Source organism: Orycteropus afer, unplaced genomic scaffold, assembly GCF_000298275.1.
Source record: "Orycteropus afer afer isolate SDZICR_OR568_19922 unplaced genomic scaffold, OryAfe1.0 scaffold00104, whole genome shotgun sequence".
Taxonomy (NCBI): Eukaryota; Metazoa; Chordata; class Mammalia; order Tubulidentata; family Orycteropodidae; genus Orycteropus; species Orycteropus afer.
In genome coordinates this window covers 3335688-3362877 of record NW_006921691.1, presented here as the reverse complement: position 1 = coordinate 3362877, position 27190 = coordinate 3335688, and the positions used below count along the sequence as shown (strand labels likewise).

Below are 27190 nucleotides of genomic sequence, written 5' to 3'. Positions count from 1 at the left end.
CCAATCATATGAGATCAAAAGGGCAACATATGCTCAGGGATAAAGTTCGGAAGGTAGGAAAGGACACAGAGAGAGGATTAGAAATGGTAAATACAGGAAGAGGTGGAAGAGTTCTGTTATACATTATGTGATACATCAATATCACAAAACAAAATGTACATCAATATCACAAAACAAAATGTATACTAACTGTTGAAAGGAAAACCAATTTGCTCTGTAAATTCTACTCAAATCACAGAAAGTGAAAAAAAGAATTTAAGGAAAAAAAAACAAAAAACAAATAAAAACCTATGGTTAAAAATGGGTTTGTATTACATGAAAGATTAAGAAAACAAGAATCAGCAACATCTGTACAGCTATATGAATAAATGTATCTGGAAACAGTGCTGAATGTAGCATAGTGCTAAGGCACTTGACTGCTAGCCAGAATGCTGGTGGTTCAAACCCACCAGCCACTCCTTGGAAGGAAGATGGGGCAATCTACTTCCGTAGTGATACTGCCTCGGAAACCCAAGGAGGGGTCGCTATGAGTTGAGTCCGACTCGACGGCACATAACAACAAACAACAATTATATACTTTACGATGGACAAAATCAGTTTTTGGGTTATATATAATTTTACCAAAATAAAATGGAAAAGGGGCAGGATGCCCTGGAAACAATAGACAGACACAGTGCACGTCCTTAAAGATACTGAAAAAATACCATTTACAAAGTCTCTTTCTCTCTCGTTGTTTTTACATATAAGAATTCATTATACTTTCAGTACAAAAGAGTTAGATGAGTAATTAGCCTTAAATTTGATGTTTTTCAACTCAACACAATTAGTAATATTAGCCAAAGTTCAAAAATACAGTTATTCAAAAACAGAAGTGTATCAAATGGAAAAAACTATTTAGGTCAATGTTTTTAAAATCATGTAATATAAATTCTCTTCATTCAGATTTTGGGGTATATAGGAAAAAAACACTTCTGATAGAAATACAGGTTACATTATTTAAGGAATCTATTATCTTCACAAAGGACAAGAGAAATGCTACAATATTAAAACAGAAACAAATTATCGTTTACTTTTAACATGATATTCATTGAGAAGTTTCCCAAACATCCGTAAAATTATGTTGGTTTATTAGAGCAGGAAAGCTGATTATTATTATTTCTAGATACCTATACTAAAAGAAGAGGCTAGTAAGAAAAACACCTATGAGTTAGCACACAGTTCACCAAGCTTCCCCAGTGAGCCTATCCTCTACTCTACAGCAGTACTTTTCAAACTTTTTCCCAGACACAGGAATGCCTGAACAGCTGCTCCAGTGATGGTGAGCTCATGGGAATGAAGCACAGGGGTTCCCAACTTGCCTGCTTCAATCAAAGCAGCTTTACTTTAACTAGAACAATGTGCAATTATAAATGTTGAGATTCTGTAAGATTTCAGCTTAATGAAAATGTTTTAAAAAATCTTATCTACTACAGTAGAAAATATTCATACCTATACAAGGCTTAACATGCTGAAAGCAAGCTTTTGTCAGGTCACCTAACAGGGCAAAGGAACTCTGTCGAACTTCTGGCATTTTATCCTACAAGAAATAAAAAGAAATTAACCTCAATGTGACAGAGATCTACGTTTCAACTAATTTTAATCTAACAAGTCTCACCTGCATGCATTGATACATTAGTGTTAGAATGTTACTTCGTGCTACCAGCTGTTCAATGTTGCCTCCCAGTCCTTCAGCCAGGCCACTGAGTAAATCCAGAGCCACTATCATAAAATCTTTGTCTGGAGCCTCGTATTGATCTGGTTGAGCATTGTTCAGCTGAAATTAGAGATTTTTTTTTGGAAAGGATACTTTAAACAAATACTGAAAAAAGTTTGTATACATTATATCTTTCTTTAGAAAAGTGTTTTTAATTCTAAGAACAGAAAGATATAAAAAAATAAAAATACCATGGCTTGTGCAAGAGTCTTCTGCACTAGGTTTACACAACGCTGATACACGGGTTCACAGTATGGAAGGAAGCCAGACTGCAGAGCTGTGGCAACTGAAGATAGGCACTAAAAAGAAAAAAGTACATGTGCTAAATCTTCTGGGTATACATAAAATTATGATACAACTTGAAATTGGACTCATTTAGATCGTGTCCATTTAGGAGCCTGCTCAACTCGTCTACAGAAGGTTTATCTTTGCAAACTTCTTTGGATTCCACTCATTGCTTGGAGTTTGCCAGGCAGTCAGGGAGACATTTACACAGATGAAAAGTAAAAGTGTTCCTATAACGAGCATTACCCTTAAAAGACAGACTTGAAGTATTATGTGTATTCCTATCTTTTCCTCAAATTTAAAAGATGTAGTCATTCGTATTCCATCCTGCTCAATGACGTAGGCATACTTTACTGGGCACATTCTCAGCCCGTCTGAAAACAATGCATCTAATGAGCCAGAGTGTTGGGCCTAGAATGAATCACTGCTGTTGGTCACCAAAGTTTTTTATTTCTTTGGCTAGGGACAATAGATGGCAGAAGTTGGTGACCCCTGAGATGACAAAGGGAACAAAAATGACGGTGACTGGACTGGTTCTACTAATGTCAATCTAACTAGGTGTTATTCATATACTTGAAGATCACGTAAGATGTCTTTTTGGTAGTATTATGTACACATGGAAAAACATGCAACTAGACTAGAGAGAAGGTATAAAGTAAAGCCTCTTTCCTAGCACCAAACCCTAACCATAATACAATTTAAATCATATATATTAATTATGCTATAGCAATATATCTATATAAATATTGTTGAATAGACAGACATACATGCTTATACAGAAAGCTCTGTAAGATATATTATTAATTAAGCAGAGTAAGCTAGGAAACAGCATGTATTTTATGATCCTTTGTCTAATTTTTTAAAAAGCTGAACATGTTCATCATGTTTCTCTATTTAACAGTTCTTTGTATAGATGTACCATTAATTAAAGTAATGAGAAACTCTGTATTTATTTAGCATTTCAATTGTTGTTATGTGCCATTGAGTGGGACCCTATTCACAGCAACCCCTCCGTGGGCTTCCAAGGTGGTATCACTACAAGAGTAGATCGCCCAACCTTCCTTCCGAGGAGTGGCTGGTGGGTTTGAACCACCAGCCTTCTGGTTAGCACTCAAGTGCCCTAGGTACTATGCTACCAGAGCTCCTAGCATTTCAATAGAAATGGTTTAACGCACAATTCCATTAATTTATTAACACTTTCTTCTCACATATTTTAGATCAGAATATAAATTTTTAGTGAAACACAGATTAAATGTTACCAGATTGGAAATACCTCAAGTAAAGGAAAGAGATCTTTATCTTCGTCCTTTAACATGTTCCATTTCTGGATCAGTGGAGGCATAAGCATCTGAATGTATTCCTATTTACGATGAAAAATACATAAAGCTTCACTATTACATATAAACAATACAAGTCTGAATCTATGAAAACTAAAACCAATTTACAGTAACAGTGTAAAATCACAATAGAATGATTTCACTAAGACTCATTCTTAGCTCTACTTTGTCCCTTTAAAAGGGTGGCTAGAGTCAGGAGAGACGTGACAGTACACAACAGTAACATAAAAATGTATGACTTGCTAAATCACAATCGAGGATGATTCCACTCCATTAAGACTTTTTTTTTTTTTTTAGTACACGTAATAATTAAGACTGCTGTCTGCAGTATTTTATACAGACATGTAAACTTACAGTGAAATACACTGTGAAATAAAACGGATAGTATTTGCAAACAAAGACATTGATCATCATTTAAATTCACTTAAATGATGGAATAATCCATAAAATCAAGTAAATAAGCACAGTCATCATTTAAACAAGCACAGATTTGAAGGATCTCATCTAAGTCCTTTAGAAAAGAAAGCAAAAAACCCAAGAACAAACCCAATAATAAAAATTCAATACCAAACAAACCTATAAACAAGCCTTAATTATAAAAAAAAAAAAAGTCCTTAGACTTTCGATATAAGAATCACATACATTAATGCTTCAGCATGGAATTCTGAGCTATTTAAAATTCTGTATTACTCAAATTTGATTTAAACAAATCCATCTTTTCTCCTACTCTTAGCCTTACTAGAGAAAGAGTTTGGGTACTCCCAACCAAACTTATTCTGGTCTACTACTTAGCATTTTGCAACTACTACCCCACTTTTTAATTATTTTATATTGTGTACTTTGCATGTCTGTTAAGTTCAGTGAGAAAACAACCGTAACTTTTAGAACGATGGTAGATACCAAGATGTTGTTGTTGTTATGTGCCGTCGAGTCAGACCTGACTCATAGCGACCCCTCCTTGGGTCTCTAAGGCAGTATCACTACAGAAGTAGATTGCCCAACCTTCCTTCTGAGGAGTGGCTGGTGGGTTTGAACCACCAGCCTTCTGGTTAGCAGTCAAGTGCCTTAGGCACTACACTACCAGCGCTCCCTGATACTTGGAACTAAATAAAAACAGAAACCAAGAGTTTAAAGACATTTTTTGCCCTTCGTCCTTTAGTCACTTTCATTTTCATAACAAGTGTTAATGTACTCATGAGATGCTGGTGTAACCTCCACACCAAACACTTCATTACTTTTTTAATATTATTCATGAAGGAGGATGAACTTGTCACCTCTGTATGATCTATATATATTCTTACAGCAGCAAGTACTAATCTTCCTCATCCTTAGAAATATTTTAGTTTTGAAGTATGTGTTAACCTACTGATGATACTATGCTACACATTGTATTTTCCTTGATAATCACAGATACTTACTGGTTTGTTTAAATGATGTCCTACTGAATCTGCTAATGTTCCTATGGCATCATAAAGAATGAGCAGGTTCTTATGCTGGTATTTACTAAATGCGAAGACCAGGGTATCAAGTATATAAGCAAGGTAAGGAACAAGTTCTGTACAAGCTTCCTCTTCAAGGGTAGCAAAGGCACTATAATTTGTGAAAAAGAGAATGAATACTTATTGTTGCATAAAAGAGATATAAAAGTTTAAGCACTTAGGATTAGCACTATCCCTCAAGTGTTTCTCTAAGCCTTACAATGCATTATTTCAAACTTGCCTTATGTATGTCTTGTCTATTAGGAGAAATGTATAAGAAAGGAAAAAACCCCAGAGTCTTAGTGCAATTATTTTCAATTTGAGACATAAATTTGTTTTGAGTATAATGTATATTCAGTTCTTAATTTCTAAAATATTTGTGTACCATCTGTTTTATTCAATCAGAAGTTTTCTACAATGATAGCCATAAACCATTTGTCAATGAAAACCTTATTCACTAGCACTATGAAATACACTATTTATTCATTTCCTTCATATAACTTGCCATGTCTTGTAATCAAAGCTGATTATTATTATTGGCAATAGTTACTTTTAGTAATACTTATAAAATATTGCAAGTAGTTACACTGTATAAAGAATCCACATTACCAAATACAGAACCAACTTTATTTGACCTCAGCTAGAAATTCTTCCAGGTCTGTACATGCACATGTCTGTCAAGGACCATGAGTATTTTTAGTGAATTTGTAAATACAGAATTAGCAAATGATGAGGATCAACTGGCCTTCTTTAAAAGGAGCCCTGATGGACAAAACAGTTAACTATTCAGCTCCTCAAACCTAGCAGTGGCTCTGTGAGAGAAAAGACCTGGTGATCTGCTCCTGTAAAGAGTATTATAGCCTTTGAAACCCTAAGGGCAGTTCTTCTGTCCTATAGTGTCACTACCATTCACAATCGACTCAATGGCATACAACAACTAGCCTGTAAGATCTAAGTTGGCAGAGAATATAACCTCAGCATCTAGTATTTACCTAACAATTAATAGAGGCTCAAAGATTTTACATACAGTAAAACTGTTCTAGCTAAACACAATGTGATAAAATACACTACTCTGCAAACCCAAGAGCAACCTTCAATCCCTCAAAAATCTCACCAAGATGGGGAATGAAATTTTCTGACATAGCTGGAAAACTTCAACACAAAACACTCCATTAACAGTATGATACCAACATCTGCCACAAGGTTGAAAATTAAGATTTCCACTGAATTACCTATTCCCTTCTTCCACAATGAACTTTCTATTATAGATCTGTCCTACCTGCAGGCAGCTTCTTGTACTCTCTTGTTGCTATCCAGGATACGTTTTAGCAATTCTGTCATTAATGGCTTCAGGTACGTGTCTGGGGGCTGGCTGACTACCCAGTGTGCATAGCGGCTAAGAGTCCAGCACGTAATGGAACGTACAAGAGCCTTTTTATCAGAGAGGCACTGAATTAGGTGAGGAATGAGCTCAGGCAGGTATGGAATCATGCCTTGCATGCAACCTGGAAAAAAAATGTAACAGAAACAATTCTTTCAAAAAGTGTTAAAATTTGGTTAAAACAAGATTCCAGTTGAATACTAAATTGACATATGCACCATGAAAAACATTCAGAGCATTTCCTTTGCAATAAAGATCACTGTAATAATCTGCCTCAAATTTATAAAATAACTGACATTATAGCTAATTGATTCTAGATATCTTCCAGTAAGGTAAGGGCTTCACTTTACCTATCACACAAATTTATGACTTTCAGTAATACTTGTAGTTAGTTTTTTAAGATATAAATATTTACAGGCAAAGATCAGTATTAATCCCTTATAGAGAAAGAAGACACTCTTATCTTATCATGTTTCCAAGACTTACCTAGAGAACATGAATTATTTTTCTAGCAACGGGGATGCTTTGGACATGAGAGTTCTCTTATTCTGTTCATTTTATTATAACAGAAAGCATTTGCAAAATATCTGGCTAGGGTTATGAGTCTGCCTACTGCTACTTAAGAATAGTTAACTAATTCAAAGCAGAAATTCATTCTAAGATCACTTTTGGATTCAAATATTTCTTATAAGGTTAATGTGAATCACAGTCTTGTCTACTCCACACCACCATCACAAAAAAGAAAGAAGTATGTGGATTCAATAATGAACAGTCTTCACTTAGACAGTAATCCCTTACAGCAGCCAAGCCTTATTAGTGACAAGTAAGGTCTTCATAATTCAAATCTGATGTAGACTTACCTTCAGCAATTGCTCCTAAAACCAAGATGCCAGATTCTTTAACAACCCATTCATGATGAAAAAGTAATTCTTTTAAAAGAGGCAAAATATGGGGCAAAAGTTCATCACGATACACATTTGCAAGTACATCTAGGGCAGCAGCAGAACATTTTCCTAAGGAAATATTCGAAAATATTACATTAACATTTACTATTATTTAGTTATATGTCCCCCAAACTGAGTGTTTATTGCATGTACCAAGCTTTATTCATTCATCTCTCTACAGAGTTTCAATGTAAAAATCAACAGGATAGCTCAGTATGTTCTGTTGGAAAGGGTCTTGAGTACCTCCTTATGTGTTACAAAACTATGGCTACTAACTTTGACTCTACTACTTTGCTCTGAGCACATAACAACCACTAAGTTTCTTTTCCTAGTAAACACGTGTTCATATATCTATCTATAAAAACGACCTACAAGGCATCTATGTCTGAGCATCACGAAGATTGAGTGATTCAAGTATGAAGAAAGCTTAGTATTCTGAAGGACACAAGATTCAAAATAAAAAATCAATCATAATCAAATATAATAGATATCCAAAACAAAAAACAATCCCACTGCCACTGAGTTGATTCCAACATTACTATAACAGTGTGATTTTAAAAATACGCAGTGCCTAAGGCACTTGACTGCTAACCAGAAGGCTGGTGGTTCAAACCTACTGCCACTCCTTGGAAAGAAGGTTGGGCAATCTACTTCCATAGTGATATCGCCTCGGAAACCCAAGGAGGGGTTGCTATGAGTTAGGTCCAACTCAACAGCACATAACAACAACAACAACAACAAGGTGCAATTATTGGACTCTCCCTGTTCAGAGCAAAAAGAATGAAGAAAATAAAAAACACATGGAAACAATTAGTCCAAAGGACTAGCGGACCTCAGGTTCCATGACTCCAATACCAGAAAAACAAGATGGTGCCCAGCTATGACTGCTTACCCACTCTGAAAGGATTACAATAGAAGGTCTGGGACAAAGTGGAAGAAACACATGGAGAAAAATCATGAAACAGACCTGGCTCACTGGTCTGATGAAGACTGGGGCAGAGGTCAGGCAGAGAAGGGGGAATTCCCAAGACGATAGCCCTTAGACACACTGCAAGTCTGGAACTGAAATCACCCCTGTGGCTCAACTTTCAGTCTAACAATACCTATAAGGTGAACAATACCTGAGAGGTATGTATTCCTTAGAACAATCAAGCAAATGAGATCAAAAGGGCAGCATTTGTCCAGGGATAAAACGCAGAAGGCAAGAAGGGATAGGAAAGAAGGACAAACGGAAATGGTAAACACAGGGAGGAAGTAGGAAAACTTTTGTTAACACTGTGGAGACTTGCACTCAATGTCACGAAACATAACGGGTGAATAGTTGAATGAAAAACCAATTTTCCTCTGTAAACTTTCACTTAAATCACAATAAAAAGTTAAGGAGGGAGGAGCAATGCCTGTCCTATCCCATCTACCATAAACAGTTACAGAGATAATTGCCAAAATTATGGCTACTATGCTAGTAATAAACAAGATCATTTCTGGTAGTCCAAAGATGATGCTTTATAAGGTAGCCATAATTGTTAAAGAAGAGTAATAGTAATTGTTGGTTAAGAAGTCAACAAAACTTTTCTCTTTCATGAGAATTTAACTTCTATTAACTAGCTCTATTTTTTCTGGAAACCTGGATAAAGATGGTACATGTTAGTTATACTACTAAGCAACAATTTATGATAAAACTACTTGTGCTTGACATATAACATCTAGATTGAGAATTCTACGTCTGAACTTTAAATATCTGATGAGATAACCATACTGGGCTTCCCTGAGTACAGGGACTGCTGTAATTGGGTATGCCTCCTGCAGGGCCCCTGTAAGCTATGACTATAAAAGTTGGCTCCTATGAGATGTGATGCTGTTAAGTCAAGGCAGCTCCCCTACTGGCACAATGTCATCTTGATACTAAAGAACCTAAGTCACCAGACTACCTATATGAACGATTGTGGGGACAGTTGTAAGGGCTCCTTCAGAAGAAAAGGGTCCAATGCTGTCCAAATAGTAAGATGTGATTTCTATCCTATATACTTCTGAGCACAACAGTGACAAATTCAGCCTTTGATAGTCTTGAGTCTAAATGTTTAGTGGTTCTGATAATGTGGTTCACAGATGGCTCCTGGGCACTGTACAAGACTCAGGGGGTCAAGAAGGCCAAAATTACTTCAATGACGCTAAGATGTTATTTGTCTTCTTCACCATGACAACTTTTGACTAATAGTATAATACCCACCGTGGGTAAAACTGCTGGTGCCTTAGCACAAATAAGGCAGGGCAACCCAATTATACCAGTCATTGCATTCTTCACTACCACATGTCCATATTTTTTTTTTTAAAAAGCTTATTTCACTTAAGAATGCCCTTGATGAAGCAGTTAAAAAAAAAAAAAAAAAAGAGCTTTTATTTAATATCTAAACCAAAAGAAAAAATAAACAAAACCCCAAAACAACAAAAATACCAAATACCACTGCCATCAAGTTGATTTGACTCATAGCAACCTTGCCTTGGGTGGATTCCAAGGCAGTATCTTTACGGAAGTAGATTGCCCAATCTTCCTTCAATCAACCTTCTGGTTGGCAGTCAAATGCCCGAGGCACTATGCCACCAGATCTCCATAAGGAAATGTCTTTTTAGTATGGTAATACAAAATGGGAAATATATATAAAGTACTTTTATCACAGAAGTATGATGGTTATCTTCAGGAAAAGCACCATTTTGAGCTGCAAGCTGAACTTGCTGCTTTCTTCTAGGAAAACTATTTTCACGTGCATGAACCACTGACATATAGCTATAGTTACCCAGACTTGGGAAACTGAAAAAGAAGGAAGTGGGCCTGCTATTTCAAGAAAAATATCTGACATTATTGACCATCAATGATAAATTCAAACTGTTAAAAAGTAAAAATCATAATTTTGGAAAACTGGTATCTGCCACTATAAACCTGACAGCTTCTCAATAATCTTCTAATGACAAGTGGTGATAATAACAAATATGATTTTTTTTCATATTGTAAAATGAAATGTGTCAAGGTTTGAAAGAACTGTTTAACTCAGTGAATCAATATTTTCCAAATGACCAAAATGCATGATGATATATAATCATTCAAGTGTTAAAAAATAAAATCCATTCAAAAGGGAATACAAATGGATTTTAATTTAAGAGAGTACAAAAAGTCCACTGAGTGGCTTGGGACCTAGTTTTTAATGATGGCTTATCAAATGTAACAAAAGCACGAGCAGCAAAAACCAAAATAGATAAAAAGGTATTTCATAAAAATTTAAATGTTTGTGTTCATCAAAGGACTGTATTGGCAAAGTGAAAAGACAACCTACAGACTGGGAGAAAATTTTTAGGAACTCTATACAGATAAGGGTCTAATATAAAAAATATACAAAATACTTATACAATTAAATAGGATAAAGACAAACAATCCAATCAAGAAAAACTGGCAAAGGACTTGAACAGACATTTCACCAAAGGATATTTAAATGGTCAGCAAGTATATGAAAAGATGCTCAACATCATTAGCCATCAGAGAGAGACAAATTAAAGCAACAGTGAACTGTCACCTCACCCCTAATAGAAAGGCAATAATAAAAACAAACACACACAAAAGAAAGAAAATAACAGATGCTCATAAAGTTGTGGAGAAACTGGAAACCATTCATTACTGGTGAGAGTGTAAAATGGTACTGCCAGGATGGTGGAAATTTCCTCAAAAAGTTGAACATAAAATTATCATACAACTGGGCAATCTAAGAAAATTCCCATGATGGGTGCGGAAGTAATTTTAATGTATGTTTTAGAAAAATAAAAAATATTAGAGTAGCATGTCAAACCTATGATTTTCACTGCAAGTACTGCTTGAGATGTGGCTGAGAGAGAGAAAAAAAAAAAATCAAAGAAAATTCCTAAAGAATACATGAATATGAAAAAAGTATGAAAATGATACATGACTGCCAAAATAGAATTGTTTATATAGAAAAAAATAAAACAAGTATTGTTCCAATGTCTGTAGAATATGAGGGCCACTGTTAAAATTGCATAGCAAAATATGCACACTTACGATTTTTACTTGACATTTCTAGTAATAGTTCATTTATAATCAAGTATGTAACAATTTAGTCAGATATTATGCAAATAAACTGGAACAAATCACCAGTACATTATGCATAAAACATACACAAAATATTCTTTAGAAAGACTATACACAAATTCAGATTTTATTTAACGTAATTTAGAAAGTAACAAAAAAAAGAAAGTAATTTTAAGTACTAATATTCTTCCCAATGTTAATCAGGCATACCAAATGGTTAATAAACTGTTAGACAATGGTAAAACCTAAAAACAAACAAACAAAACTTACCTATCAGAGGATTTTCTTATCAGTCACTACAATTAAATATTACATTGCCATGAGACAATGAAACCTACGGCTCTGGTGGGTTAGCGGTTAAGGTATTTTGGCTGTCATCCACCAGTGGTGGTTCAAATCCACCAGCTGCTCCGCGGAATAAAATAAGGCGGTCTGCTTCCACAGAGATTTATAGCCTTAGAAACCCAACACGGGTTGCCATGAGTCGAACTGACTTGATGGCATGAGTTTGGCTTTTTGAAATGACATATGGAAAAGAATCTTAACACTAATATAATTTAATTCCATTTTTGTAATTTCAGCATCCTATCCAAAAAAGATAAAACATTTGTATTTCTATACATGTACAGATCAACTTATGGCAGGATATAAAGATGAGTGGGATGTAAAGAGAAAGTGTTTTTTTCAGAATGTGTAAATACTACACTTAGAGTGCACCTGCAATACCATCTTAATCCATCCTGCCTCCCACCCTGAAAGTAGGGATACAATGGGAGGTAATCTGTGACAGACCTTAGGTTCTCTTGTACATCAGACTTAGGTTCCAATACTAGATGTACCATCAGTACTAGCTATACTAACCTTGGGTACGTTTTTCTTCCTGTAGTTTTCTTATCCACCTTAGGCTGTGGAAAGATTAAATGAGAAAATGCATGCAAAGTCCTTGGCCTAGTGCTTGGTATACTAGGCACTCTAAATAAATGACTGTTACAAGGAAACTAAATGGGTAACAGGGAAATGAGCATTATCTAACCAAATGAATTACACAGCCCACAGTGATGATGCATTAATTCCATCAGTTATTAGAAATACCAACACTCTTTGAACCAGAGGAGTGGTTCTCAACTGCAGACAATTTCGTTCCCCAGCGGACATTTGGCAATGTATAGAGACATTTTTGGTGTCAGAACTGTGTGTGTGTTGTGGGCTGCTACTGGTATCTACTAGGCAGAAGCCAGGGATGCAACTCAACAGCCTAGAACACAGAGACCTCCCTACAAAGAATTATCTGACTCAAAGTGCCAATAGAATGTCAAGGCTGAGGAGCCATTAACTGGAGCAGTGTAGCTTTTAAAAGAAGCAAGCAAGCAGAAACACAACACAGATGCTGAGGTTCTTCCCAAGAGTTATTTAGAATGCTGGCTCCACAGGTGACAGCTGACTGTTAGTGTTCACTCTTAAAGATGAACACTAACAGAAATTTTAAAAAGCCTATTTTTAAAATTTTTAATATAGTGACCCACTATTATGCATATATTCTAGAAAAATAAAAATTATAACATGAACAAATATATGCATACCATGTTCATCACTATACACAACAGTAAAAAGATGGAAACAACCTAAGTGCCCACCAACAGATGAAGAAATAATCAAACTGTGGTACATACACCCAATGGAATACTATGCAATGTTAAAGAACAATGATGAATCTACAAAACACTTCATACTAGTGTAGATGAAGCTAGGGAGCACCATGTTGAGTGAAATTAGTCAATCACAAAAGATAATTACTGTATGAGACAGCTATTGTAAAAAGTCAAGAAAAGGTTTACACATGGAAAGAATTGTACTTTGACGTTTCCCAGGGGTGGGAGGGACAGTCATCAACTAAAGGGCAGGGATGTATTAATGTGGGTCAAGGGAAAGACAATACACAGTAAGGGGGAGGGCAGCACAAAATAAATCAAGGCAGTGGAAAACATAGCAGAAGCGGAAGAGTTACAGGCAACAAAGATGAATAGTTTACATTCACAATCCTGCAAAAATGGCAATAACGTTAATTTACAAGTGGATGAATAGACAGACATTCAAGCTGAACAGAGGTGGGGAGGCGACTGGGACTACACCCACAAATATACACATACAGGTTTGACAGTCTATCTCTACCTTTGTATGTGTTGCAAATATATCCATGAACATAGTAGAGCACAAACGAGACAAAGTAATGAAAATGTCTTAGCCATAACCAAATAACTTGAGGCTCAGGACCACAGTCTCAGGGACAACTGACACAACACAGTTCACAAAGACAATGCTCTACATCCTACTTTGGTGACCAATGACTGGGGTCTTAAAAGCTTGTGAGCAGCCATTTAAGGTGCAACTATTGGTCTTTCCCTGTCCAAAGCAAAGAATGAAAAAACCAAAGACACAGAAAAGTTAGTACAAAGGACTAATGGAGCACATGAACCCCAGTCACCACAAACATGAGACCAGAAAAACTAGATGGTGCCCAGCTATCACTGCTGACCACTCTGAAAAGGATCATAGTAAGCAGTCCTGGATAGAGTGGGGGAAAATGTGGAACAAAACTCAAAATTACAAAAAAGATCAGGCTTACTGGTCTGATGAAGACTGGTAGAATCCCCAAAACTATGGCCCTTAGACACCCTTCAAGCTAGAAACTTAACTCCTGTGACTCAACTGGCAGCCAAATGATAGACAGGTTTATAAGATGATCAGCACTATCTGGTGGGTATGCGCTTATTAGAACAATTGCACATCTGAGATAGAGAGGACAGCATTTGTCCAGGAATAGAGCTAGGAAGGCAGGAAGGGATGGGAGGAAGAACTAAGGGAAGGGGTGGGCACAGGGAGGAAGTGGGAAGAATGTTGCTACAGTGTGGGAATTGCAGTAAATGTCACAAAACAAAAAGTGTATGGATTGCTGAATGGAAAACCATTTTACTTTGTAAATGTTCCCCTAAACCACCATTTTTTTTAAAAAAAGGGAATATAGTTATATATTCAAATTAATTTATGCTATTTTTAGAATTATCCATGATAACTAGCCAATTCTTATGCAAATTGTCACAGAAAATTAGTTTATGCTAGCTTATTGCCAATATTCCTATTTTATAGTACCAAATAAAATACAAAACCTTTTGAGCAATGAGTTTTTAGAGTTCTAATTAAGGAATGTAACAACAATTAAATATAAGAGCAGGCCCAACAAGGAAATGCAAATCAAAACCATAATGAGATACCACTTCACAACCACTAGATCTATGGCTATAACAATTAATTAAAAAAGAAAAAAAACCCATAACAACAAGTATTGGTGAGCATATAGCAGAAAATGGAACCCTTCATACACTGCTGGTCGCAATTTGAAATAGCTTGGCAATCCCTCAAAAGACTAAACATAGAATTAACACATCACTCAGTAATTTCACTCCTAGATATATATTCAAGAGAAATAAAAACATATGTCTACACAAAAACTTGTATATGAAGGCTCGTAGTAGCATTACTTGTAATAGTCAAAAAGGGCAAACCACCCCAAATGTCTACCAACTGATGAAAGAAAACAAAATGTAGTATATCCAAAATAGAAGTGACTTATTTTGCAATAAAAAGGAATAAAGTATTGATATAGGATATAATTCTAAGTGAAAAGAATCTAATAACATATTGCATGACTCCATTTCCATGAAAGGTGTAAAATAGGCAAATCTATAGAGAAAGTAGACTTGCCCGGGGTTTAGGAGAAAATGGGGAGTGACTGCTAACAGACACAAGATTTCTTTTTCAGATGATGAAAATGTTCTGAATTGACTGTGGTGATGGCTGCGTATGTGAATTATACCTCAATAAAAATGCTAGTAAAGCAGGCAACTATAGTTGTGCCTCTCACTTACTTAGATTCCAGTCAGAAATAGTGTCGTCGTCATCAATTTCATCATCATCATCATCTTCCTCTTCAATCCCATCTTCATCATGCTGCTGAGCCACTGTCCTTGATCGATGAAAACGTGGCCTTATATCTTGTTCACTATCAGGAATCGTCTCATCTTCTTCAACATCACCCTTTTTAAAAAGGAAATTTTTGGTGACATTCATTATAAGCTAATAACATGTATGAAATAATCAAGAGAATATCCAGAGAAATAGTCATGCACAGTTTGAAATTTGAGAGGATCCTGGAACATACTTTCTAATTAAGAAGTACTCTTCTGTGCAGATAATTTACCTCTGTGGTGGGGAGAATAGACTAATAGACAGCAACTATTAAGTATCAGGGACTTTCAGCTACATTATATTGTCTCTCATCAGCTGGCATAACTTACTTTACCTGAGTTAAATTCATACCAGCATATTTAACAAGTCTTATTTTTTAAAATACCTACCAAGTAATTTAGGTTAAATTTAAAGCAACAGGAAATCAGTGATAAATAAATTAGCATAAGCATCTAGTTCCAGTTAAGCTAGACTCCATCACCACCAAAATTTATTATGATGTTTGCTTTAACTTTGAATTTTTGTAGTATGTAACAGTTGGACTAAATGCTCTACTGGCCAAATTCACAGACTGACTATGCCAACAGAAAAAGCATTTCCTTACGTATCAGTAAAGTTTACTTACCTTCAGCAGGATAATATCGATATCTGAGTACTTCATGCCATTCACCAACACAGGAATCAATCTATAAAAAATAAATTCATTAAACAAAAATCTAAAGATCTCAACAGAAAATTAAGAAGCCCCAACATAGTAACTTATAACCCTAAATACACAAGTAACATCATGAGACAATCATTGGTAATACGTTCTTAGATCCTATCCAGTGTTATGATTATTCCTGAAACACTTCTTGTGCCTTCTACCTTGTTTAACTGAGCTTAGTCTTGCTGTACTTTTTTAAAATTAAAGTTTTGTAGCAACTCGGCAGTGAGCAAGTCTGTTGGCACCATTTTTGCAACAGCCTGTACTCACTTCGTGTCTGTGTCACATTTTGGTAGCTCTCACAGTATTTCAAACATTTTCATTATTATTATATATATCTGTTAAGGTGATCTGTGATCTTTTGATGTTACTATTATAATTGTTTTTGGGCACCACAAACTGTGTCCATGTAAGATGGTGAACTTAATAAATGTGTGTGTTCTGACTGCTCTACTGACTGGCTGTTACCCTTCTCTTTCACATCTCTTAAGGCCTCCCTATTCTCTGAGACATGACAATATTAAAATTAGGCCAATTAATAATCCTACAGTGGCCTCTAAGTATTCAAGTGAAAGGAAGATTTGTAAGTCTCTCATTTTAAATCAAAATCTAGAAATGATTAAGCTTAATGAGGAAGGCAAGTAGAAAGCTGAGATAGGTTGAAAGCTTGGCTTCTTGCACTAAACAGCCCAGCTATGAAGGAAATATTAAGTGCTGCTCCAGCGAACACATGAGCGATCAGAAAGCGAAAACACCCTTATTGCTGATACTGAGAAAGTTTTAGTGGTCTCCACAGAAGCCGAAACATTCCCTTAAGCCAAAGCCTAACCCAGAGCAAGGCCCTCATTCTCTTCAATTCTATGAGGGCTGAGAAAAGTGAGGAGGCTGCAGAAGAAAAATCTGAAGCTAGCAGCAGAAGTTGGCTCATGAGGTTTAAGGAAAGAAGTCATCATATACGTGAAAGTGTAAGGTGAAACACCAAGTGATAACGCAGAAGCAAGTTATTTGGAGAATCTAGCTAAGACAACTGATGAAAGAGACTACACTAAACAACAGATTTTCAATGCAGACAAAACAGCCTTATATTAAAAGAAGATGCCACCTAGAGAGGAAAAGTCAATGCCTAGCTTCAAAACTTCAGAGGGCAGGCTGACTCTCTTATTAAGAGCTAAAGCAGTTGGTGGCTTTAAGTTGAAGTCAATGCTAATTTACCATTCTGAAAATCCTAGGGCCCTTAAGAATTATTATGCTAAATTTACTCTCCACCTGTGCTCCATAAATGGAACAACAAAGCCTAGATGACAACCTATCTGTTTACAACATGGTATACTGAATATTTTAAGCTTACTCTCAAGACCTACTGCTCAGAAAAAAGCTTCCTTTCAAAATATTACTACTGATTATGCACCTGGTCACCCAAGAACTCTGAGGGAAATATATAATGAGATTTATGTTGTTTTCATGTCTGCTAACACACTGCTGTCCGTTCTATAGTCCATGGATCAAGGAGTATTTTCTACTTTCAAGTCCTATTATTTAATAAATATATTTTGTAATATTATAGCTGCCATAGATAGTGTTTCCTCTGATAGATCTGGGCAAAGTAAATTGAAAACCTGTGTAAAGGATTCACCACATTCCAGATGCCATTAAGAATATCTGTGATTCACAGGAGGTGGTCAAAACATCAACACTAGCAAGAGTTTGGAAAAAGTTGATTCTAATCCTCCAGGATGACTTTGAGGGGTTCAAGACTTCAGTGGAGGATATAACTGAAGATATGGTGGAAGCAGGAAGAAAACTGGAAGTATGCCTGAAAATATGACTGAATTGCTGTAATCTCATGATAAAAGTTTAAAAGATGAGGAATTGCTTCTTATGGATAAGCAAAGAAAGTGGTTTCTTCAGATGGAATCTACTCCTATTGAAAATTCTGTGAACATTACTGAAATGACAAAAGGTTCAGAACATTACATAAACTTAAATGGCAAAACAGCAGTAGGATTTGGGAAGATTAGCTCCAATATTGAAAGAAGTTCTACTGTGGTTAAAATGTTACCAACAGTATCATATACGACAGGAAAATCTCTTGTGAAAAGAAAAATCAGTCGATGTGGCAGACTTCACTGTTGTCTTATGATGGTATTTTTTAAAAATAAAGGTTATTTTAAAATTAAGACATGTTAATTTTTTTTTAAATGGAGTTCTGGTGGCAGAGTGCCTCCGGCATTTGACTGCTAACTAGAAGGCTGGTGGTTCAAACCCACCAGCCACTCCTGGGAAGGAAGACCGGGCAATCACTCTACTTCTGTAGATTACGTAGAGATACCACCTCGGAAACCCAAGGAGGGGTCGCTATGAGTTGGAACCAACTTGACGGCACTGAGTTTGGTTTTTGGTTTAATTGTTTTTTTGGGCATAGTGCTGTCTGCACACTTAATAGACCAAAACAAATCCACTGCTGTCGAGTCATTCTCAATCATAGCGACCCCTCCTTGGGTTTCCGAGGTGGTATCACTACAGAAGCAGATTGCCCAATCTTCCTTCTGAAGAGTGGCTGGTGAGTTTGAACTACAAGCCTTCTAGCTACTAGCAGTCAAATGCCTTAGGCACTATGCCACCAGATCTTCCTAATAGACCATAGTATAATGTAAACATAACTTTTATATGCACCGGGAAACAAATAAACAAAAAATCATGACTCGCTTTATTTTGGTGGTCTGGAATGAGTAGTATCTCTGAGGCACACACTCATAGAACTCACTATTTGGAATCTTAGCAGGGATACAGTTGTCTGTCAGTGTAAAAAGAAAATAAGCAATTTCTTCCCTAAGAATTTATCCCAAATACAGCGTCGAGTCGGACCCGACTCATAGCGACCCCTCCTTGGGTTTCTGAGGCGGCATCACTACAGAAGTAGATTGCCCAACCTTCCTTCCGAGGAGTGGCTGGTGGGTTTGAACCACCAGCCTTCTGGTTAGCAGTCAAGTGCCTTAGATACGTATTACACTACCAGAGCTCCAGAAAGAGACGGCCTGACTACCTGGCAGGGAGTGGCTGATGGATTTGAACTGCCAGCCTGGGGTGTGGCAGGTGACTGTCTTAGGCCTGAGGCCATCCCCTAGGGCCCCAAATATACTAAATACCCATTTTTAAAGACTGATGTTTCCTTGACATGCACGTGTCCCTACTTTTCTAAAGTTCATTTTACATCACTTTGCTTTCTGAAGACCTACATGAGTTCCTGTTTTTGCCAACCAAAAAATAATCCAAAGAGGATTTCCATGTTTACAAAAAAAGGCAAAAAGTGAAACTAGTATTCAGCGAAACTAGTCCTGTAATGAGTTATCAAGAGGCATCACACACTCCAAGTAGCAAGAGTGGCATCACCATGCGCCTCCTCCAGGAACTACATTCAGCTTCTCAGCATCAAGCCATCATAGCTTTGAACTGTGTCTATGAACACTACATATTACTGTTACATTAGGTTTTATGCATTATTTGGTAGGTTAGTTTTTGGCTCTGGGAATACTAAGGAATTTTACCCATATAAGTAATGATAATTGCTTCTTTGTTTACACCATGTCAGCCTATGAAAGGTTTCCTAGGAATACTCTACTTTTGTTTAGCATGGGAACTTGTAACAGGAAAAATGTAAAAATGTAAATGTTCATCATTTAAGGCTAAAAATAAATAATATTTAAGAAAAAACTCTGGTGTAAAATATATACAGCACATTTCCATTTGGATTACAATGAGATTATCCATATAATTACTTATACACAAAGACTATTTAGAAGGCTATATGAGAAACTTATCTATGGAGAGAGGAGACAAAAGTTATCTTTTATTTTTAAATGGTGTAACATTTTGACAATGAGTCTATATTCAGCATCTATATTTCTTTTCTAATAATTAAAAAAAGTCACCAGGTTTAAAGTATATAAACAGAAATTGAAGGAATTTATCCAAAAGAAACAATGCAAAAAAGGAAAAAGAACTCTAGTAACAAAGTTATAAGAACATTTTAACTTTTTAATTAATTAACAACCTAAATTTCTGATAATAGTTGAATCAAGATATCCTGCCTACCCTGTACCATTATGTAGTCATTAAAACAACCATGGTGTCTGCAGATATGGAATTCCAAGTACACACGGAATATTTACAATGTCTAGTTTTTTTTAAAAAATATGTATGAAAACACTTCAGTAGAAGTCAAAACATTAACTTAAAGTTTCTTGTAGATACCAAAGATTTAAGCTTTGATGGTATGTTTTTCACTGGTCTACCACACAAATCAGAAAAGATTCTTAAGAGGATAAAAGGTATAAGACTTCTTTGTAAGCATACTCAGCAACAAAGTCAAGAGTGCCTGCTTCCAAATTTTAGCCTTAATCTTCCCCAACCCCGCTGTTCTGGGTGGCTTGGAAAAAGAGAACACACAAAAGGATTTCATACTGAGTGCCAGCTGTGGGCTTATTAAGAAGTACCTTCCTTATAAGCTAGTGAGGAAGGTGTTACAATGCCCATTTTACAGATGTATAAACTAAAGCTCAGAGAGGCTATGTTATCTGGTCAAGGTCATAAGGAAGTTTTAAGTAAACAGGACAGTGAGGATTCAAAACAAATTTGGTTAAACACCACAGATGGTTCCCTTTTCCTTACACCAGATCTAAGAAATCCTGTTCTCCACATTAATGTCCTTAGTCTTTATGAAGACTTTACTTCAAAGTTATATACTGTAATGTCAATTAACAAACAAATGTATGACACCAACTTTGAGCAAAATCCTAAGATCAATGAAATATTTTCCAAGCCTTCATTGACTAAGGGAACAGTAATAAAGAAAAGCTTAAGTAATGGAATTTAAAATTCCCTGGATAGGTTTAAAGATGTGTCCCAGTCAAATTTTCATGCTCAAAGCCCTTCTAAATTTAAAATAAAAAGATTAATAGTAAATAAACATAACTAGCATGTTTGTAATACATAGAATTATATTTTGTAAGTTATAGGCATTTGGCGAGGGAACTAAGTTCATCTGGATGGTCAAATATTGTATTATTGATGACTTTTATCAACAATTTCAGAGAAATGGTGTAAGAACAGATGATAGACTAAGATACTGAAGAGTTAACATGAGGTGGTTAAGAAATGAAGACAGTGAGTCCTTTGACACTGAAACATAAAATTTTTTTAGATGGAAGAAAGTGCAGAAAGTTAAAATGTTGCAAAGAAAGTGGAAATAGGGGAAAAAAGGAGATAGAATCTATATGAAAAGTTCCTTACTCAGACTGTAAGTAGAAAGACTTTTAAGAGAAAATTCACATGAAAATAGACCTGCAAGTTACGGGGCAAGGTAACATGTTTTCTTTCTAAAGCAGAAGTGCTCAAAGTAAATGAAAGAACTTCAGAGGAGTGATAAAGGTTTGGAAGTCACTCAAGTGAGTGGAAGATAAAAACTGATCTGTATAAAGGATTGGCAGATAATGTGAAGGGTCCACTTGAGTTGAAGACCATAGACTTCTATAGCAATCACTGTCCCTGGCAGAGTGCAACTTTTCCCAACAGTGTTCAACAGCAAAGTAGAAAGACTGTTCAATTAATCCAGAGCCAGGAAGATGAAATGTGTGGTAGTTGGAGGCTGGGCAGTACAGATAATTTGTAGATCATGATGTCTGTGCCAGCACTCCACAGGAGAAAGATTTGGCAGTCTGCTTCCAAAGACAACAGCCTTGGAAACCCCTATGGGGCAGTTCTACCCCATCCTATAGGGCTGCTACGAGTAAGAGCAACTCAACGACAACAGGGCTGGTGGTTTTGGTTTATAGTGCAAAAGTGCTTCTCTCCTAAATGCAAGGTTAGCAGTGTGAACCCAGCCAATGACTCTTGACCATATTCATTCTCTAGTAAAGATAATGGCCTAGAAAACCCTATGGGGGAGTTCTCTTTTGTCATGAGAGTACCAAACAACAACAAAAAAACTGGGCCACGAGAACAAAAAAACATACACAAAAAATGAGGTCAGAAGTGAGATATGAGAGTTATTTGTCACTATGTGGCAATCTGGTATGTATACAACCAATTCTAGTTCACTATCATGCAAGGTCAAAACAAAACAAAACCAGCTGCCATTAAGTCAATTCCAACTCATGGTGACCCCATATGTCAGAGTAGAAATGTTTTTTTTGTGAAGTTTTCAGTTTTCAATGTCTGATATTTTGGAAGCAGATCACCAGTTCTTTCTTCCAAGGTGTCCATGGGTGGAATCAAACCACCAACCTTTCAGTTAACAGCCAAGCACTTAGCCACTTGCTCTACCCAAGGACTCCACCATGCAAGCTGACCATTATTAAATAGTTCAACAGATCTAACTGGTATGAAATGTTCTACTGAAGCCTCCTGATATTGCCTTAATTCACAGGAGTTTTTAATGCAATATCATATAAAAGTGATGATGCTAAAACCAACAATGTATGCTTACCGAGTATTTAATACATGCTGGATATTGGGTTAAGTTGGTTTCCATGCACCATCGAATTCAATTCATATACACAACAGCTCTATGAAATAAAGTGACTTGCCCAAGGTCACCCACCAAGTTCAATGAAATTGAATTCAGTGACTCTAAAATTATCTGCGAGAGCTCTGGTAGCGTAGTGCCTAAGGCACTTGACTGCTAACCAGAAGGCTGGTGGTTCAAACCCACTAGCCACTCCTCAAAAGGAAGATGGGGCAATCTACTTCTGTAGTGATAGCGCTTCAGAAACCCAAGGAGGGGTCACTATGAGTCAGGTCTGACTTGAGGGCACATAACAACAACAACAAAATTATCTGCAAGAATAGAGGTGGAAAAAAGTACAAATGATTTAGGAATAAAAGAAGACATTACCAAATGTTCAATAATCAAAACACTTAATAGTCTTGGTTGGAAAAAAAAAAAAAAAAACCTCAACACAGCCCAGAAACTAACAGAATTTAATGTCATCTCTTCAACAGTATAATTACATATGTAATTGTAACTCTTATGTACACATTTTTTTGCTTATAATAAGCAGAGTCTAGTTAACTAAGCTAGGAAAACCAAGTTTTTATCATAATTTTGATCTCAGCATCAGATTGATAGATGCATCCTCCCATCCTATCAATGCACTATTTCAAACAAAAGTAAAAAACAGCCTTATTTTATGTAAAAATGTTTCCCAAGCAGTGGTATGAAGTCACATAATTCAAACCCAGTCAACATTGGCTTCAGTTTTTTAATGTTTGCACTAACCAGGAGAGTAAGGAGACACTAGTCTTTTAGCCAGCTACCAAGTTCATGTGGCTTTAAAATGGTTCAGATTTTGTTAATGTAATGACAACAGAGTTAGAGTACCTAACTACAACTGCAGATTATCAGTATCATCTTCCTAATACTGTACCATGAACTGACTAATTGGCAATTGGTTTGGTTTTTGGTTACACCTTACGTTTTCATTAATAGAACCACTGCACTTTTTGACTACAATGTATGCTTATATGAGTTTTAGAATTTTATGACCCTACAGCAAGAAACAAATCTATCACAAAAGTAGCATCACAAATCAGGGAGGAAAGGAGTAATTATTATGTGGGTTTCCTAAATAGAAAAAAAACCCAAAAACCATTTTTTGTATTTTAACCTCAAATAAATTCCAGACTAACTAGAAATACAGGTGGAACTCCTGCTTTGTTGGTGGGAGATGAATTTACTAGAAAAGAAAGATAAAGAAGACAAGAGGATTGAAATGGCTATATGAAATGAGAACATCTAAATATCATTAGGGAAAATACATTAAAACAAGTGTTTCTGTTTTTGCTTATTCAATGGCCAAGATTAGAAAAATTGTAATTAATGACTGGCAAATGATGCATTAGGCTAGACACTGCTGGTGGAGAGTCGTCTGGCATCATTTCCCTGAAGAGCAATAGGAGTATTTATGAAGAGTTTTAAAATGTCCATACCCTTTGATGACGATAAAAATCATTCCTAGGAATTGTATCTGAAAGAAACCACATCTGTGAACAAAGATGTTCACTCTAGGATTATTTGGTAAGAAAAAAAGGGTAAACAAATAGTCAATAAGGAATAATCAATTATGTAACTGTTGTCATATATAATCATATAATCATGATATGCCCAACATGAAGGAATATTATACAACTTTTAAAACTAATGGCATGGAGGAAAGCTCAGAACATACACTAACTAAAAAAGAGCAAAAACAAAATAATGTAATTAAAATTTTAAGCACTAATTGTAGGTCAGAGGCCATGTTAAATGCTTTACATATCATCTAACTTAATCTCTTCCAAACACTGAGATGTATGGTATTAGTATATACCAATTACACACAAAAAAGCCAATACTTAAAACATACTGAGTGATTACTTAAAAAGGAAAAAAAAAAATCACAATGCCTCGATCCCACCTCCAGTCTATGTTTTAATTGGTCTGGAGATGCCTGAGCCTTCAAATAGGTAAAACTCCCTAATGGACTGTAATGTGCAGCCAACTTTTGAGAATCGCTTAGTGCAGAACTCTGGTAGCATAGCAGCTAAGGCTGCTAATCAGAAGGTCAGTGGTTCAAACCTACCAGCTGCTCTGCAGGAGGAAGATAAGGTAATCTACTTCATAAAGATTTACAGCCTTGGAAACCCAATGAAGGTCAGCATAAGTAGGAATGGACACAATGACAGTGACTATCAAGGACACAGACTAATGGAATATGAGAGACAAAGAATATCTCTTTCCTTTGAATGGAAAAGTAAGGAAAAGAAAATTATATAATGGTAGTTCATTTACAGTGAAGACAAGTGTAACTGAGAAAGTGCATACACATTGGCTTTCACAGAAAAAAGCAACAATACTGATCAATTATGGCAAGTTTGTGAAAATGCAAAACACTAAAGATTTTCTGTATTAACTTCATTTTCAAAAAAGTAAGCATTCCTTTGAAAAGTAACCGATTTAGTAACATTCTTTGGGTAAAATATAGACTTAGCAATAGGTTAATCTAAAATTCCACAGAATCATTTTGAGGAAAAACAATAAAACATTAGAGTTCATGGTCAAACTATAAGGATTATATATAGAACTATGCCATGGATTATCCAAAATTTATGTTTTAGAATAAACTATCCTCACACACTTAAAAAAAAAAAATTGTAATTGCTTTTTCCTTTTATTAAAATTTTATTTTTCTTTTGTTCAGCATATACACAGCAAAACATGCATCAATTCAACAGCTTCTACATGTACAATTCCTCAAGTTGTGCAACCATCCTCACTTTCCTTTTCTGAGTTGCTCCTCCAGCATTAACATAAACTCACTGCACCCTAAGGTTGAGTTGCTTTTGTCAATTTGATCCCATACAGATAGATCTTAAAATAACAATGTTAAAGGCAGACCTTTTTAAAAACTAGTTCAGCTAACCTAAGATGACTTCAGGGGATATTTTTGGTTTAAGTTATCTCACGACAATAGTTTCAGGGGTTTAGGCAATAGTTCCAGGTGTTCATCCAGCCTCCATGGCTCTAGAATGTCTGGAGTCCATGAAAATTTGAAATTCTATTCTGATCTCCCCGCTTTTGATCAATATTTTTCTATAGAATCTTTGGTCAAAATGTTCATAATAATGGTAGCCGGATACAATCCAGTTCTTGTAATTTCTCCTTGAAAAATAGTTTTGCTTATGCCAATAATAAAATTATTGTTTTAATTGGTCTGGAGATGCCTGAGCCTCCAAACAGGTAAAACTCTCCAATGTCTGAATTCTTAGAAACTTACTACCAATGGCAGAAGAATGTAGACTAAACACAGGCATACCTTGGATATGCTGCGGATTTGGTTCTAGACAACCACAATAAAGTGAGTATCATCACAATAAAGTGAGTCAGATAAAAATTTTGGTTTCTCAGTGCATATGAAAGTTATTTTTCTACTAAACTGTAGTCTATTAAATATACAGTAACATTATGAAAAAGTTTGAAATATTGTGAAAATTATCAAATTGTGACACACGCAGTTGTGAAAATAGTGCCATTAAGACTTGCTTAATGCAAACCCCCCAGCCACTCCTCGGAAGGAAGGTTGGGCAATCCTACTTCTGTAGTGATACTGCCTCAGAAACCCAAGGAGGGATCGCTATGAGTTGGGGTAGACTCAATGGCAAATAACAACAACAACAACAACGCAAGGTTGCATTGCGCATGTCTGAAATTTGTAAAAAATGCAGTTATCTGTGAAGGGCATTAAGATCAGGTATGCCTACGTATAAAATGAGGAATCACTGTTCAGAAATTAGTTACAACCAAAATATTCAAACTCACTGCTGTCGATTCCAACTCACAGTGTCAATTCTCACTCAGATCCACAGGGTTTCCTGTTACGGAAGCAAATCATTTCATCTTTCTCTCACAGATCAGCTGGTGGGTTCCCACCACTGACCTTTTTGCAAGCAGCCAACTGCTTTAACCACCACACCACCAGAGTTCCTTAAATTTAACAACAAGGCATATGAAAGAAGTAACAACTCACTTAGGAAGATGCCTTACGAGTACGTCTTTGCATATTGGTTGTTCAGCCAAAGTCAGCCAAAATTCACAAGCTTCTAAAGCAACATTTTCATCTTGATCTTGGGTCCTCTGGAGCATGTACTGTAAACAAACAAACCTTAATATTATTCAGTTTAAACCATACAACTAAATAATAATTCTACATCAGCAAGTTACTAGTCCTTTCAAGACTGTCAGGACTTCGTATTTCATAGTGGTTCTCAATATAGGTTGTTTTTTTTTTATTTTATTTTTTTTATTGTGATTTGGGTGAAGATTTATAGAGCGAATTCACTTTCCATACAGTTCACATATACTTTGTCTCATGTCATTGACCAGTTTACCAACAGTGCAACAGCTCCCCTCCCACTTTCTCCCCATAGTTACCTCTTCCCTGTGTCCATCCCTCCATACACTCCTGCCCCCTGAGCTGTTTCCCTGTGCATAAACAGCCCTTCTTTCTCATGATTGTTCTCTCCAAAGAATGTATCTACTTGAGGTAAATGTTCAACTCACGTGCCTGTATTTTGTTTGGCTGGAAACCACAGATGTGGGTTCAATTCCAGACCTGAAGGGCAGCTAGGGGTCATAGTCTCAGTGGTTCCACCAGGCTC

General features: G+C 36.1%; 1 protein-coding gene across 1 annotated transcript in view; it reads right to left on the bottom strand.

Annotated features, from left to right (window-relative positions):
* TNPO1 (transportin 1) overlaps positions 1-27190 on the bottom strand; it is a 72562-nt gene that overhangs the window by 21627 nt on the left and 23745 nt on the right. The window contains exons 8-17 of the mRNA XM_007943329.2: positions 26560-26678; positions 15917-15977; positions 15192-15360; positions 7095-7247; positions 6133-6358; positions 4794-4965; positions 3312-3398; positions 1945-2052; positions 1655-1813; positions 1489-1576 (exon numbers count right to left, since the gene is read on the bottom strand). Coding sequence (XP_007941520.1) covers positions 1489-1576; positions 1655-1813; positions 1945-2052; positions 3312-3398; positions 4794-4965; positions 6133-6358; positions 7095-7247; positions 15192-15360; positions 15917-15977; positions 26560-26678 — 1342 coding nt within the window. The remainder of the gene's footprint in view (positions 1-1488; positions 1577-1654; positions 1814-1944; positions 2053-3311; positions 3399-4793; positions 4966-6132; positions 6359-7094; positions 7248-15191; positions 15361-15916; positions 15978-26559; positions 26679-27190) is intronic.